Here is a 17,808-nt window from a genome sequence, read left to right on the forward strand (position 1 = left end):
TCCTCCTCTCTTCCCTGTGCTCCGTCTCTCCCAGAACCGGCCAGGGCAGCTATATTTAGAGCCAGGTTAACTGCTCCTGTCAAAGGTCTGATTTGTATTCCTTGCATGTCTGTCTGACTCAGGGCTGGGAGCAACACAAACAAAAGAGCTAGTTTGAATATGCACTGAGCCACTGGCTTAGAAATCAAAGCCCCTTTTGCCTCATTGCCAGTGGCGCCACCTGCTCTGGGGGGAACTCAAAGTCAAGCCCATTCACTCTGAACACAATCAGCAGAGAGGACTGAACTCAAAGCAACACTTCAGTTTGCTCTATCACATAGTCAAATGTAGGATGGTTAGATTGAAGAGGGATAAGGCAGCCTATTGGCTATTTACCATTCCCCTGAAATGTCTTCAGAGGGCCCATACAGGAACATCTTACTTGGAGTATTTCCTGACATTTACCCTCAGCTGAAATGACAGAGGAAATTGTATTGAAAGACATACACACACACACATGTGCAAAGATGTGTAATGTTCAGTTGAGAATGAGGTGTGATGCTTGCTGTTGCTCACCTCCTCCTCTCTTCCTCTCATTGGCTCTGACTACAACTGTGGAGCAGGCTCCCCACAGGAGCCTCCCCACTACTCCCAGCCAGACTTGAGCTCCAGCCCCTGGGGAGACAGACTCACTCCGCGCCCACTGCAGGCCAGGCTTCCAGCACCACTACTTGGTTCCAGATGCCCAGACTCTAGATGGGAAGTGGATCCCGTAGAGACCCTGACAGTCTGTCTGGTCCGTGATCGGCTAGAGGTACTGCATGAGGTATGGACTCACATTGCAAGTTTATTGCTGTCTCTTGACATGGAAATATCAACCAATCCATGTTTACACCGGTCCAACTGCATTGGATCAGAGATGACTTCAAGGAAGAGAGAAAGGGAGGGAAGGAACTCAGGCCTCTGTCCTGAGTTCACTTCCTGACTGGCTGGTAGCCTGACAAGGGACGTTCCTATGAAGAGCCCCAGCTGGGTCTGTGGTTGGTTGGTTGATGCTTCCGATGCTTCCTCCTGCATTCAGAGTTCAGACAACAGACACTGTTTGTCGTCAGTGAGGCAGAGTCACAAGAGCACCTTTGTTCCCACCTGTCATCCCATCAAACACTTTTGCTTTTCACCAAATACATAAGACTGTATCCTTTTCTCTTTCCTGTTCTGTAAGAGTATTGCAGTGATAGTACCAATGTGGTGGGCTTTCACCTTAACAATCTCTAGTCCTTAGTGGATGCATGTTCAGTTTAGGACATAACTAATCACACCCAGAAGATTCCTCTGGCAGCATGTGCTCATGGGCCATTACCTTACCTTCCCTCTCCCTCTCTCTCTCTGTGTGTGTGTGTGTGTGTGTGTGTGTGTGTGTGTGTGTAAGTGATGAGGTCCTGATCCTGCCATCAGTCAGATTAACAGCAGGCAGAGAGAGGCATCTCATTCCCTCAGGTCACCGTCTCTTCCACAGGCTCTGATGGTGGCTCACGCTGATGATGTCATGGTATAGATCAGCAGGGCGTCTGCTGTGGGGTTGGGTGTCAGCGCTGGCTGGGATAGAGGAGGGAGGGAGAGATGGAGGAGTGGGGGGTAGGGACAGCAGAGTGCCTCACTGGCTGAGAGTGACTCAAGCCTTTTAGCCAACTTCCAGAGACACTGGGGAAATGTGAGGAGGATGAATCCACACATTACTTCCAGCTACTGCTCATTCTCATCCATGGGTGGGTCAATATGTGAATTGTAAAACTGTTGTGTTTCCATCACACAGACAGTGAGTGGGGTGAAGTGAGTGCAGCATCATGCCCTCCAGGGTGGTGTGGGACAGAACAGGGACACCGTCTCTAAGGGCTGCTGGGCTCTTGACTGTAGCACCGCCTGCTACAGAAAACGATCCTTCCTTCCTCCTCCTCTTCCTCGCTTCGCAGTTTCAATTCCACTCTCTGTTCCCACTTCTTGGAACCAGCCCATGCAATTGGATTTGGTCTCTGTCCGTCGGTGTGTCTGGCTTGTCTCAACATCCTCTTCACTCACTATGGCTCTCCATTCTCCCCTGCCCTGCCTTTTATCGCTCTCGTAACTGGCCACATGACTGTGCAACAACAACAGCAGAGATCCGTATGTATTTGTGCTGATGCTGTGTACTGAGCCGCGGTCCGCATGCTGCTGCCTCTAGGAGCCTTTGTGTGATGTTTGATGCGTGCTCTGGTGTTACACTGGCTGTTTGTGTTTAGATATCTAGGAATCGGTTGGGGGGGATGGAGAGATAGACAGTTCATTGTTTACATTCATTGATTGCCAGGGAGCCTCTCTCTCTCGCTCTCTCTACCCGTCTTTTCCACCAAAACCACTTTATCAGTACACCCAGTACCCTGCTCCCTAAGCAGCTGCAGGCCAGGGGTTTGGTTAGATCAGGGTAATGGGTGTAGAAACAGGCTAATAACATTACTGACACTGACATCAGCCCACTGTCAGAGTGGGCTGATGGGAAGAAGGGGTTGGGAGGGAAGCTCGGAAGGGGGAAGGGGGGGGGTCAGAGTGGGCTGATTGGAGGAAGGGGTAGGGAGGGAAGCTCGGAAGGGGGGGGGGGTCAGAGTGGGCTGATTGGAGGAAGGGGTAGGGAGGGAAGCTCGGAAGGGGGGGTCAGAGTGGGCTGATGGGAGAAACGGGTGGAGTGGGATGCTGGGAAGGAGGAGGGGCAGGTGCATCACTAATAGCTTTATAAAAAGGTTACAGCATGTCGCTCCCTCTTTATAATGGGCCCTAGCTGTGCTGGAAATGCAATTTCCGGGAAAGATAATGCGCGAGTGAGAGGGGGGAAGTGTGTACCTTGTGCTTGTGCTTGAGAAGGGGAGGGAGAGAGAGGGGATGGTGAGAGAGAAAGACATATAGAAAACAATAGAGGGAGAGAGAGAGAAAGGCGGGTGGTGAGTAGAGGTGTAGCGAGTGTACTCTGTTTATCACTGCAGTGTAAAGGGTGGCGGTGTAAATGTAGAAATACTTCATGTGAGCATTATCCGTGGACACTACACTGTCATGTATCTGAACAAACATGATTCCTGAGCTTCCTGCATGTCTGATTCAGCCATGTACACTAATTAACCTCGTGCCTCCACTGGATAGGAGTTTAAACATAGCCTGATTACGTGTGCATGCTTTTCCAAGGGTAAATGTAATTGCTAGTCATGTTCCGGAGACAACTTCATTGCACACTGCCTATAATGATACTCTTACCATTTCTTTCTCACTCTCTGCATTTTACATGTAGGTACATTTATCATTTCTATTTCATTGTATCGAGAATGGGGAGTGTAAGGCTGTTGATATGTCAAACTGAACAATTATAATCAATATTGACCTTCAGTTGGCGTGTGTGTGTGTGTGTGTGTGTGTGTGTGTGTGTGTAGAGAGAGAGAGTGAGAGAGCACTGAAGAACAAGTCACAGAACATTGCCTGGGTTTCTCTCATCAATCAGCTTCCCTCCATCTCTTTCTATACCCCTATCACCTAATCTATCAACCACGGAACATCCGGGACGGTCTGTCACTCTCTCCCCTTCCTCTCTGTAGAGTGTTATACACCATCTCTCTCTCTCTCTCTCTCTCTTTCCCCATCATGACTCATCCTGCCTGCCTCGCCTCCTTCAGTTAATGATGATGATGACACGTGTGACTTCCTCAATGGAACAACTCAGCTGATCGCACATAACTTCCTCTTTGACAAGGGAATCTGCTGCTGCCTCAAGTCACTGCACCTGGTGAGACTTTAGGGTTGAGCAGTATGGTTCTGGGGTTGTATTCGGAATGTGTAACATTAAACGTAATAAATATTAATCTGGCCTGTTTTACAACTTCTATGTATGCTAAGGGTCAGGAATTTAGCATTGTTTAGAAATAAGAAAAATCAATAACAGAATATACACATGGAATTACATTCTCAACTGATATTCAGCACATTGTTCACACTTTAGAGCACTCAATCCAGGTTTAAATCATCCTGAATAAACCCCAGAGTCCGGCTGTGAGGGGAACATTTCTCCCCATAGGGTCTTTCAACCTCTCTACATGGAGTCTTTGGTTCTTTATATTAATTCACCCAGGTTTAGAAATTGCAGGTGCAATTCTAAAAGGTCTTGAAGCTTCTGGAATCATTGTGAGTCAAAGGTTTATTTTCTAAGATATCTATATAAATCTAAGTTTGTAGTAAATGAGGTGAGCCTAAGAGCCAATGCTACTGTGTCATTGGAATACCTTAAAATATTGGAACATCACCTACAAGAAACAGGAATGACAACCTCGTAATCAGTGATGCACTCTGATAAGTGCTTACCTTGCATTATTAACATAGGTACGTTGCCTCTCTGAATAACACAGTGATAGCACCGGTGGAAATATCTGATATAGGTCGCCATCTTGTGGCCTTCTACTGTCACTGCATAGTCAACGGACGTAATCAATAAAGCCTAGTCATTGCTATTACAATTTGTAGTGTCTTTGCGATTACTGTCAAATGCTAGCTTGCACATAATTCATATATTCTACATTTTCTCCCAACATATATTTACCATTTGTGGAATTGTTAGGCTAAGAACAAAAAATACAGTGTTTCCTTGTTCAGTAACTTGCATGTCTGCTAGTTTTTAGACATTACTGAGGTAATAAGGACATTTTAAAACGTCTTAGGGCTAGGCCCCTTTTTTCTGAATTTCTGCCTGAATGATGTGCCCAAAGTAAACTGCCTGTAGCTCAGGCCCTGAAGCCAGGATATGCATAGAATTTATACAATTGGAAACACTTTGAAGTTTGTAGAAATGCTAAAATAGTGTAGGACAATATAACACAATAGATATGGTAGGAGAAAACCCAAAGAAAAACCAACCAGAATTTTTTTTTGAGAGGCCATCCTCTTAGAAATGCAAGAGAATGGTCATATTGTAAAATAGCTCTCTGGATGCAATTCCTATGGCTTTCATAGGATGTCAGCAGTCTATGTTCAAGACTTCAGGCTCATGAATAAGATATAGCAGTTTTTGTAAGAGGACAGTCTTGGAAATCCGTGTTTTTGCGAGCCATGACGAAGTTGCGCACCTGCTAAAATTGGTTTCCTATTGAACATACTTCTTTCCAAAATAAATATTATAGTTTGATTACATTTTAGGTTGTCTGAGGAGTAAATAGAAATGTATTTTGACTTGTTGAAACAAAGTTTAGGGGTAGATTTTCAGATTCCTTTTCTGCAAGTTGAATGAGTGGATTACTCAAATCGATGGCGCCAAATAAACAGACTTTTTGGGATATAAAAAATTATTTTATCTAACAAAACGACACTGTGTTTTAGCTGGGACCCTTTGGATGACAAATCAGAGGAAGATTTTCAAAAGGTAAGTGAATATTTAATCTTCCCAAACAACTTGTATATTCACAGAGGTTAGAGAGTTATCAACTCAGACTTTGCAGCTCTGCATTGACTAATAATAAAAATTATTTACATGTAATGCGTCTCTCACCAGCAGGTGGCAGTAACCCTACTATTATGTTCTTCTCAAACCTTTAGAGATTGTTGCTGAGGCAGAAGTGCATATTATGTCCAATAGAGAAAATAAAATGAGAACATTGATTAAAAAGTACAAGACATTCCTGTTGGCTATGATCCACACCCTGGGCCACGTTTGAGCAACAATCAGCATTGTGATTGGTCAAAGGATAAAATCAATGACAGTAAAACAGAATGTGTCCTGCCCTCATAAAAGGCAAGAGCGAACACTCAACATCCTTTTTATTGCAATATCCATTTATTGTTCTCATCAGACAAATCCTTACAAAACAGAAGGTACGTTGTAACAAGATGAAATGAAGTGTTAAAACTCAGAACACTTTTCTTTTGTTACTGCATTATTTATCGTCTTATTATTTTAAAATATAACTAAATCAAACTGCAGATGTATTGTATGTGCACCAAGGAACACACATTCTGACCCAAACATAATCAATCCATTTGTGTAGTATTTTGTAGCTGCTGTAATTTTTGGCCTAGCAGTTAAGAGCGCTGGGCCAGTAACTGAAAGGTCACTGGTTCGAATCCCAGAGATGACAAGGTGCCCTTGAGCAAGGCACTTAACCACAATTGCTTCTGTAAGTCGCTCTGGATAAAAGCGTCTGCTAAATGACTAAAATGTAAAAGCAACAGACCCCCTCAAGATTGTGATAGTAGTATACAGTGCACTTTGTCCTAATTCACTGACTTTGGTGTGTAGGGAACGGGGGATACCTAGTCAGCTGTACTGCTGAATACATTCACAGGGGGACACCTAGTCAGCTGTACTGCTGAATGCATTCACAGGGGGACACCTAGTCAGCTGTACTGCTGAATGCATTCACAGGGGGACACCTAGTCAGCTGTACTGCTGAATACATTCACAGGGGGACACCTAGTCAGCTGTACTGCTGAATGCATTCACAGGGGGACACCTAGTCAGCTGTACTGCTGAATGCATTCACAGGGGGATACCTAGTCAGCTGTACTGCTGAATGCATTCACAGGGGGACCCCTAGTCAGCTGTACTGCTGAATGCATTCACAGGGGGACACCTAGTCAGCTGTACTGCTGAATACATTCACAGGGGGATACCTAGTCAGCTGTACTGCTGAATGCATTCACAGGGGGACCCCTAGTCAGCTGTACTGCTGAATACATTCACAGGGGGATACCTAGTCAGCTGTACTGCTGAATGCATTCACAGGGGGACACCTAGTCAGCTGTACTGCTGAATGCATTCACAGGGGGACACCTAGTCAGCTGTACTGCTGAATACATTCACAGGGGGATACCTAGTCAGCTGTACTGCTGAATGCATTCACAGGGGGACACCTAGTCAGCTGTACTGCTGAATGCATTCACAGGGGGACACCTAGTCAGCTGTACTGCTGAATGCATTCACAGGGGGACACCTAGTCAGCTGTACTGCTGAATGCATTCACAGGGGGATACCTAGTCAGCTGTACTGCTGAATGCATTCACAGGGGGACACCTAGTCAGCTGTACTGCTGAGTGCATTCACAGGGGGACACCTAGTCAGCTGTACTGCTGAATGCATTCACAGGGGGACACCTAGTCAGCTGTACTGCTGAATGCATTCACAGGGGAACACCTAGTCAGCTGTACTGCTGAATGCATTCACAGGGGGATACCTAGTCAGCTGTACTGCCGAATGCATTCACAGGGGGACCCCTAGTCAGCTGTACTGCTGAATGCATTCACAGGGGGACACCTAGTCAGCTGTACTGCTGAATGCATTCACAGGGGGACACCTAGTCAGCTGTACTGCTGAATGCATTCACATGGGGACCCCTAGTCAGCTGTACTGCTGAATGCATTCACAGGGGGACACCTAGTCAGCTGTACTGCTGAATGCATTCACATGGGAACACCTAGTCAGCTGTACTGCTGAATGCATTCACATGGGGACCCCTAGTCAGCTGTACTGCTGAATGCATTCACATGGGAACACCTAGTCAGCTGTACTGCTGAATGCATTCACATGGGGACCCCTAGTCAGCTGTACTGCTGAATGCATTCACATGGGAACACCTAGTCAGCTGTACTGCTGAATGCATTCACAGGGGGACACCTAGTCAGCTGTACTGCTGAATACATTCACAGGGGGACACCTAGTCAGCTGTACTGCTGAATGCATTCACAGGGGGACACCTAGTCAGCTGTACTGCTGAATGCATTCACAGGGGGACACCTAGTCAGCTGTACTGCTGAATGCATTCACAGGGGGACACCTAGTCAGCTGTACTGCTGAATGCATTCACAGGGGGATACCTAGTCAGCTGTACTGCTGAATGCATTCACAGGGGGACCCCTAGTCAGCTGTACTGCCAAATGCATTCACAGGGGGATACCTAGTCAGCTGTACTGCTGAATGCATTCACAGGGGGACACCTAGTCAGCTGTACTGCTGAATGCATTCACAGGGGGATACCTAGTCAGCTGTACTGCTGAATGCATTCACATGGGGACCCCTAGTCAGCTGTACTGCTGAATGCATTCACAGGGGGACCCCTAGTCAGCTGTACTGCTGAATGCATTCACAGGGGGATACCTAGTCAGCTGTACTGCTGAATGCATTCACAGGGGGACACCTAGTCAGCTGTACTGCTGAATGCATTCACAGGGGGATACCTAGTCAGCTGTACTGCTGAATGCATTCACAGGGGGACACCTAGTCAGCTGTACTGCTGAATGCATTCACAGGGGGACACCTAGTCAGCTGTACTGCTGAATACATTCACAGGGGGACACCTAGTCAGCTGTACTGCTGAATGCATTCACAGGGGGACACCTAGTCAGCTGTACTGCTGAATGCATTCACATGGGGATACCTAGTCAGCTGTACTGCTGAATGCATTCACAGGGGGACACCTAGTCAGCTGTACTGCTGAATGCATTCACAGGGGGACACCTAGTCAGCTGTACTGCTGAATGCATTCACAGGGGAACACCTAGTCAGCTGTACTGCTGAATGCATTCACAGGGGAACACCTAGTCAGCTGTACTGCTGAATGCATTCACAGGGGGACACCTAGTCAGCTGTACTGCTGAATGCATTCACAGGGGGATACCTAGTCAGCTGTACTGCTGAATGCATTCACAGGGGGATACCTAGTCAGCTGTACTGCTGAATGCATTCACAGGGGGATACCTAGTCAGCTGTACTGCTGAATGCATTCACAGGGGAACACCTAGTCAGCTGTACTGCTGAATGCATTCACAGGGGAACACCTAGTCAGCTGTACTGCTGAATGCATTCACAGGGGGACACCTAGTCAGCTGTACTGCTGAATGCATTCACAGGGGAACACCTAGTCAGCTGTACTGCTGAATGCATTCACAGGGGAACACCTAGTCAGCTGTACTGCTGAATGCATTCACAGGGGGACACCTAGTCAGCTGTACTGCTGAATGCATTCACAGGGGAACACCTAGTCAGCTGTACTGCTGAATGCATTCACAGGGGAACACCTAGTCAGCTGTACTGCTGAATGCATTCACAGGGGGACACCTAGTCAGCTGTACTGCTGAATGCATTCACAGGGGGATACCTAGTCAGCTGTACTGCTGAGTGCATTCACAGGGGGACACCTAGTCAGCTGTACTGCTGAATGCATTCACAGGGGGATACCTAGTCAGCTGTACTGCTGAATGCATTCACAGGGGGACCCCTAGTCAGCTGTACTGCTGAATGCATTCACAGGGGGATACCTAGTCAGCCGTACAACTGAATACATTCAACCCAACCCCTCTGAATCAGAGAGGCACGGGGGGGCTGCCTTAATCGATGTCATCGTTGCCCGGGGAAGAGTGGGTTAACTGCCTTGCTCAGGGGCAGAACCACAGATTTTTACTTTGTCAGCTCGGGGATTCAATTCAGCAACATTTTGGTTACTGGCCCAATATGGGCTGGCAGGTGAACTATTACAAGAGAAACTAAACCATGAGGGGATTCTATTGTTAGCATAAAACCACGAGTCATCTTTGGTTGACTCCAACCTTGGTCCGGGAGGGCACCTGGTTTGATGCAGAATGGCTGCCAGTTTGGGACGAGGAGAGGTCCAATCCAGGCCTGATTTAGAGTGGACCAGAACCTTTACATACACTCTTGTCTTCAGTAATAAAGTTGATACAATTAAATGTTCCCATTTCTCCATAACAACTTAATGTAAGGAGAGCAGTGGGGTGTCTGTGTAAAAATCACATTCTCATTACAAAAAATTACTATTTACAAAACCATACAAATAGGTTTAAGTGTAAGAAAGTGGAAAAGAGGGGAGGTACAGGCTAGAGATTAGGAGAGGTAAGTGAGTGTGTGTGTTTGTTTGTTTCGTTGGGTGAGTATGTGTATGTACATCCAAAAGTGTGTGTATTTTGGTAAGTTTGTCAATATTAAATGTATGTTTTCTTATGAGCGTTTTCGTGTGTGTGTGTGTTGTCCAGCAGAGGGAAACATTACACAGCACAGTGACGGTATAGTCAGGATACAACACAAAGAAGAGAACCAAACAGTGGTAGAAAACCATATGCCAGTGGGAGGGAGTGGGGAGTGGAGGGTGAGATATGAGCATACTTGAGTAAAAGTAAAGATACCTTAACAGAAAATGACTCAAGTAAAAATGAAAGTCACACAGTAAAATACTACTTGAGTAAGTCTAAAAGTATTTGGTTTTAAATATACTTAAGTATCAAAAGTAAATGTAATTGCTAAAATATACTTAGTTAAACGTAAAAGTATAAATCATTTCAAATTCCTTATATTAAGCAAATCTTTTTAATTTATGGATAGCCAGGGGCACACTACAACACTCACATAATTGACAAACAAAGCATTTGTGTTTCGTGACTCCTCCAGATCAGAGGCAGTAGGGATGACCAGGGATGTTCTCTTGATTAGTGCATGAATTTGACAATTTTCCTGTCCTACTAAGCATAAAAAATGATTTGGGTGTCAGGGAAAATGTATGGAGTAAAAAGTACATCATTTTTTTCAGGAATGTAGTCAATTAAAAGTAGGCAAAATATAAATAGTAAAGTACAGTACAGATACCCCAAAAAACTACTTACAGTGGGGCAAAAAAGTATTTAGTCAGCCACCAATTGTGCAAGTTCTCCCACTTAAAAAGATGAGAGAGGCCTGTAATTTTCATCATAGGTACACTTCAACTATGACAGACAAAATGAGAAAAAAAATCCAGAAGATCACATTGTAGGATTTTTTATGAATTTATTTGCAAATTATGGTGGAAAATAAGTATTTGGTCACCTACAAACAAGCAAGATTTCTGGCTCTCACAGACCTGTAAATTCTTCTTAAAGAGGCTCCTCTGTCCTCCACTCTTTACCTGTATTAATGGCACCTGTTTGAACTTGTTATCAGTATAAAAGACACCTGTCCACAACCTCAAACAGTCACACTCCAAACTCCACTATGGCCAAGACCAAAGAAACAAAATTGTAGACCTGCACCAGGCTGGGAAGACTGAATCTGCAATAGGTAAGCAGCTTGGTTTGAAGAAATCAACTGTGGGAGCAATTATTAGGAAATGGAAGACTGATAATCTCCCTCGATCTGGGGCTCCACGCAAGATCACACCCCGTGGGGTCAAAATGATCACAAGAACGGTGAGCAAAAATCCCAGAACCACACGGGGGGACCTAGTGAATGACCTGCAGAGAGCTGGGACCAAAGTAACAAAGCCTACCATCAGTAACACACTACGCCGCCAGGGACTCAAATCCTGCAGTGCCAGACGTGTCCCCCTGCTTAAGCCAGTACATGTCCAGGCCCGTATGAAGTTTGCTAGAGAGCATTTGGATGATCCAGAAGAAGATTGGGAGAATGTCATATGGTCAGATGAAACCAAAATATAACTTTTTGGTAAAAACTCAACTCGTCGTGTTTGGAGGACAAAGAATGCTGAGTTGCATCCAAAGAACACCATACCTACTGTGAAGCATGGGGGTGGAAACATCATGCTTTGGGGCTGTTTTTCTGCAAAGGGACCAGGACGACTGATCCGTGTAAAGAAAAGAATGAATGGGGCCATGTATCGTGAGATTTTGAGTGAAAACCTCCTTCCATCAGCAAGGGCATTGAAGATGAAATGTGGCTGTGTCTTTCAGCATGACAATGATCCCAAACACACCGCCCGGGCAACGAAGGAGTGGCTTCGTAAGAAGCATTTCACGGTCCTGGAGTGGCCTAGCCAGTCTCCAGATCTCAACCCCATAGAAAATCTTTGGAGGGAGTTGAAAGTCCGTGTTGCCCAGCAACAGCCCCAAAACATCACTGCTCTAGAGGAGATCTGCATGGAGGAATGGGCCAAAATACCAGCAACAGTGTGTGAAAACCTTGTGAAGACTTACAGAAAACGTTTGACCTCTGTCATTGCCAACAAAGGGTATATAACAAAGTATTGAGATAAACTTTGTTTATTGACCAAATACTTATTTTCCACCATAATTTGCAAATAAATGTGATTTTCTGGATTTTTTTTCCTAATTTTGTCTGTCATAGTTGAAGTGTACCTATGATGAAAATTACAGGCCTCTCTCATCTTTTTAAGTGGGAGAACTTGCACAATTGGTGGCTGACTAAATACTTTTTTGCCCCACTGTAAGTAGTACTTTAAAGTATTTTTTACTTAAGTACTTTACACCACTGGATATGAGTGAGGGCTGTGCAAATCAAAATGAAACTGTTTGTGGTAACCACACCATATATACACATCAAATAAATACATCTACGATCAATCTCCTCATAAATAAAATCACATTATCACATGAATAGGCAAAGTCCAATAATATCTCTCTACAGCCCAGAGACAGGGAATCTTGGTTTTCCAGTGTGGCGTTCCGTTCCATGCCGATGTGATCCGTTCCATGCCGATGTGATCCGTTCCATGCCGATGTGATCCGTTCCATTCCAGGCAAAAGGGGTGTGTAAGTAAACAAGTATTTTAGTGACATCACAATGACAAAGCTTTGGTAACCAAGGTTCCCTGTCCAGATACATTGAGTGTAAAATAAAATGTTTTGTACTGTACAAAGCTCATGTCCTGTCACTTGTGATGTATTTCAAAATGTGTCTCATCCGGTCTTACCAAATCTGTATCTATTTCACGCTGACTTGCGGCAGCTGCAACCAATCGAAAGCGGAGAAAAATAAACCGTCTGCATTTTCATCCTGTTTGTTCTTGTATCGTCTTCTCCTCAGTGATATGAACAGAATCCTTTGATCTGGGTAATGTCGTGCAGAGCTGAAGAGAGGTCTGATCTGTGTGTGTTGTCTCTATGCTGTATTTGGATGGTACAGTAATTAAGTACCACAGTTGCTACAGAAGGTGATTGGTCCGTAAACATTTTGAGTTTGTTGACTCTTGCAGATATTTGATGATTGGCTCATTCTAGGATACTGAAAATGAGCCCTAAAGCCAGCGGAGAGCGTTCATTGAGCGGTTGTTTGGATTCATCTTACAATTGCACAGAGACACAAATGACTGAAGTGTTTCAGGATGACTGGCTGCATTGCCTGTGAGGACACCTCCGACAGACAGTTGAAAACACAAAACAACACAGTTCTCAAATGGATTCTGACAGTTTCTCCTTACAAGCACGTAGAAGATGAAACATCACCTTGTGATGTCAGTGAAATGTGTACTTCACACAATGAAGCACATTCAAAAAAAAAAAAGTCTGCAAAACAAAAAAGAAGCCTCTGAAAACAGCTAAATGAAAGAGGCATACTTGTACCTGACACTGTACTGAATGTTCAGCTGGACAGCTGTTAAGTCTTTGTGAGTCTCACTTTATGAGCTCACCTTTCGGTTCCCCCAGGGGTTTGGGCTTGGACAAGGTTAGGGGGAGGTTCGTAGAGGTCTGAGTATGCTGTGTGTGTTGTGTTTGTGTGCGTGCGTTTTGAAAGTCTAGACCTGCGTGGAGTAGGATCTGTAGAGGGTGGAGTAGCGGCCTGCCGGGTGGGCGGCGCAGTGGTGTTCGTGTGAGTGTTCATGTTCGTGTGGCTGGTCTAGACTTCGCTGGAAATGGAGCGAGACGGAATGAGGACATCTGGGGTGGCGGGGAACCGATACGGCTGATGGTCATGTGATCTCTGTGAAAGGAGATCCCCTCGGAGTCTGCAGGGGAGAGAGAGGAGTGAAAAATAGAGAGGGAGGGACAGAAGAGAAGAGAGGGAGGAAGAAGGAGAGAGAGAGGGAATGAAAGAGAGAGAGAAAGATGGGGTGGAAAGAGTGATGAAAAAAAGAAAAACGAGTGAGGAGCAAGAGAAAAAGATCCAAAGTTGGTCAAAATGGGTGGTGAACGTAGGGATTGTAGGGAGGGCAGGAGGAGGAGAGTGCAGGATGCTGGTGACATAGATAGAAGGATAGAGATCAAGTGAGGGATAAGGGAAAAGAGCAAGGTGGGAGACAGGGGAGAGGAGGTCAGGTGAGGGTTAGTGTAGGTGACAGACAAGAGGAGACACAAGCAATCTCAAAGCTGCTCCCTTGAATCACACTTCCAACAGGTTGTCCTTCTCTAGTGCCTTCTGCTCTCCCTTATCTAAAGAGCTCACAGTGCACCTCTCATTCACTTCAAAGTTCTAAGAGGCCTTCAAAGCTTAAACCACTGAGGGATGGTGAATGAATGCTGAGGAAGAGACTACTGCAAACGGCTCCCTCTAAAGACAAGGTTTGGTGTTCTTGTGCTTTGGTCGGGGTTGAGGGTTAAGGGGTGGTGCTGGGGCATGCACTGTGAGGGGACATCTACTTTTGGGATTGGGGGGACGACAGAAGGGGAGAGAAGGGGTGCATGTCCGCCCCCCCCCCTGTGTGTGCAGCCCTGCCGCTCACCCACCCCCACCCCTTACCTGAGTTCCACTTAACTTTTCGAGTGGACTCTCCACACAGGGCAGAGCCACCATGGGCATGCCTAGCACCGACTCAGGGCGCTGGGGTCGCGGGGGAAGGGGATGGGGCCTCGTCTGCTGGAAGTTGTTGATCACACACGTCACCTGGAGAGAGAAGAGTGAGTGAGTGAGTGAGTGAGTGAGTGAGTGAGTGAGTGAGTGAGTGAATGAGTGAGTGTGAGAGTGAGTGAGAGTGAGAGTGAGAGTGAGTGAGAGTGAGAGTGAGAGCGAGTGAGAGTGAGAGTGAGAGCGAGTGAGAGTGAGAGTGAGTGAGAGTGAGAGAGAGAGAGAGGGAAAAACTGAGTTAATAAGAAAATAAAAGGTAATGCCAAAATTATTGGGGCAGTGATAATTGTGTTGTTTTTTGACTCTGTACCGCAGAACTTTGGATTTGAAATGATACAATGGCTATGAGTGTAGACTGTCAGCTTTAATTTGAGGGCATTTTCAACAATACCCGATGAACCATTTAGAAATTACAGAACTTATTGTATATAGTCCCACCATTTTAGCGGACCAAAAGTATTGGGGCAAATTCACTTATCAAATCAAATTGTATTGGTCAGATGTGCCGAATACAACAGGTGTAGACTTTACAGTGAAATGCTTACTTAAGAGCCCATTCACAACATTGCAGAGTTAAAAAGTAAGACAAATATTTGCGCAAAAAAAACTAAATAGTAAGACAATAAAAACAATAACATGGATACAGTTGAAGTCGGAAGTTTACATACACCTTAGCCAAATATATTTAAACGCAGCTTTTCACAATTCCTGACATTTAATCCTTGTAAATATTCCATATTAGCTCAGTTAGGATCACCAATTTATTTTAAGAATGTGAAATGTCAGAATAATAGTAGAGAACGATTTATTTCAGATTTTATTTCTTTCATCACATTCCCAGTGGGTCAGAAGTTTACATACACTCAATTCGATTTTTGGTAGAATTGCCTTTTAAATTGTTTAATTTGGGTCAAACGTTTTGGGTAGCCTTCCACAAGCTTCCCACAATAAGTTGGGTGAATTTTGGCCCATTCCTCCTGACAGAGCTGGTGTAACTGAGTCAGGTTTGTAGGCCTCCTTGATCGCACACACTTTTTCTGTTCTTCCCACAAATGTTCTATAGGATTGAGGTCAGGGCTTTGTGATGGCCACTCCAATTTCTTGACTTTGTTGTCCTTAAGCCATTTTGCCACAACTTTGGAAGTATGCTTGTGGTAATTGTCAATTTGAAAGACCCATTTGCGACCAAGCTTGAACTGATGACTTGAGATGTTGCTTCAATGTATCCACATCATTTTCCATCCTCATGATGCCATCTATTTTGTAAAGTGCACCAGTCCCTACTGCAGCAAAGCACCCCCACAACATGATGCTGCCACCCCCATGCTTCACGGTTGGGATGGTGTTTTTCGGCTTGCAAGCCGTCCCCTTTTTCCTTCTAACATAATGATGGTCATTATGGCCAAACAGTTCTATTTTTGTTTAATCAGACCAGAGGACATTTCTCCAAAAAATATGATCTTGGTCCCCGTGTGCAGTCGCAAACCATAGTCTGGCTTTTTTATGGCGGTTTTGGAGCAGTGGCTTCTTCCTTGCTGAGTGGCCTTTCAGGTTATGTCGATATAGGACTCATTTTACTGTGGATATAGATACTTTTGTACCGGGTTCCTCCAGCATCTTCACAAGGTTGTTTGCTGTTGTTCTGGGATTGATTTGCACTTTTCACACCAAAGTACGTTCATCTCTAGGAGACAGAACGCGTCTCCTTCCTGAGCGGTATGATGGCTGCGTGGTCCCATGGTGTTTATACTTGCATACTATTGTAAATACGTGGTACCTTCAGCCGTTTGGAAATTGCTCCCAAGGATGAACCAGACTTGTGGAGGTCTACAATGTTTTTTTTCTGAGGTCTTGGCTGATTTCTTTTGATTTCCCCATGATGTCAAGCAAATAGGTACTGAGTTTGAAGGTAGGCCTTGAAATACATCCACAGGTACACCTCCAAATGACTCAAATTATGTCAATTAGTCCAATTTAGTATAATTTACGAATGGTAAATAACATATTGTGTCATTTTGGGTGAATTTCGGCCCATTCCTCCTGACAGAGCTGGTGTAACTGAGTAATTGTAAATAAGAATAGAATATCTTCTAAACACATCTACATTAATGTGGATGCTAACATGATTAAAGATAAAATGAATCATGAATAACCTCTTACCACTACAATAACAGGGAAGGTTAGCGGGGGGGGGGGGGGTATGAAATTCCAGCCTCTAGATTTCTCACTCCTCAATATTACACTTTTGGGGCTCACTGTAAGTGAAATGAGAGTGACATTTCTCATCCCATGGCGAGAAGTACCAGGATTAACAGCCCCTGTGCTTATGAACTTAAATATCAACGGAAAATGTCAGCAATATACATCACTGTTACATTCTATCACCCTCATCTCCCTGAATAATGACTTCCCTAACCACCCTCTTCTCCCTCACCATTCCCTCAGCAGCTCCCTCCATCCTCGCCTCCCTCCCCCTCACCAGAAACACAGCGATAGCTCCTCCAGTGAAGAAGCCGGCCAGGACGTCGGCCCAGTGGTTGCGGTACTCTGCCACCTTGACCACTCCCACCAGCATGGCCAGGCATAGCAGGGTCAGGCTGACCGTAGGCTTGGTCAGCCGAGTGCCTTTGGTCCGGAATACCAGCGTCACATACATCTGAGACAGACAGAGGTAGGGGGAGGAGACCAGGAGGACTGTCAATAATTGTAATACTGTAGGCTGGGTATCAACTCTATACTATAGGGTGGTATACCAAAACATGTGTATCAAACTGTCCAAACTCCTACTCCCCAGACCAGAACCTACCACAGTGTAGACTGCAGAGTAGACACTGAGGGCTGCGTCCTTGGAGGGGAAGGATTTGCGTGCGGATGCCACTACCAGGGGGTTTCCAGTGCAGGCACGGGGCTGGGTGATGTACTGCATGTTGGATGTGCACCCCAGGGCCGTATAGTTAGGCCGGCAGGCAGACAGGAAGTGAGGCGTCTGGTTTCCTGTCACCACCTGACCCGCGTTGGCAAAGATGGTGGTGGTGAACAGGCCGAAGGAGAACACCCCTGAGGGAGAGAGAGAAAGAGAGAGAACGAGAGAGATCAATGACAGCCAACTAAAATAGGAGGAGTTTAGTTATCCCCAGCCTCCCTCGGATCCCCTGTTATCAGCGGAGGTGTGAAATTGCAAAAGCCTTCATGATCACCTGAAGTGATGAACATGCAAATCTGTCTGAAATTCTTCACACCAGTTTTAGCCATCATCA

General features: G+C 45.3%; 1 protein-coding gene across 3 annotated transcripts in view; it reads right to left on the minus strand.

The window, feature by feature from the left end:
- Positions 1–13,235: 13,235 nt before the first annotated feature.
- The window catches only part of LOC139423980 (phospholipid phosphatase-related protein type 5-like), a 45,619-nt gene continuing 41,046 nt past the window's right edge, over positions 13,236–17,808 (minus strand). The window contains exons 5-8 of one of the 3 annotated variants that reach the window (XM_071175648.1): positions 17,358–17,608; positions 17,031–17,207; positions 14,463–14,590; positions 13,236–13,715 (exon numbers count right to left, since the gene is read on the minus strand). In XM_071175648.1, coding sequence (XP_071031749.1) covers positions 13,607–13,715; positions 14,463–14,590; positions 17,031–17,207; positions 17,358–17,608 — 665 coding nt within the window. In that variant the 3' untranslated portion in view covers positions 13,236–13,606. Of the gene's footprint in view, positions 13,944–14,446; positions 14,591–17,030; positions 17,208–17,357; positions 17,609–17,808 lie in introns of all 3 variants that reach the window. The other 2 variants (XM_071175651.1, XM_071175649.1) reach the window with 2 other exon arrangements.

Source organism: Oncorhynchus clarkii, chromosome 13 (assembly GCF_045791955.1).
Source record: "Oncorhynchus clarkii lewisi isolate Uvic-CL-2024 chromosome 13, UVic_Ocla_1.0, whole genome shotgun sequence".
Lineage (NCBI taxonomy): Eukaryota > Metazoa > Chordata > Actinopteri > Salmoniformes > Salmonidae > Oncorhynchus > Oncorhynchus clarkii.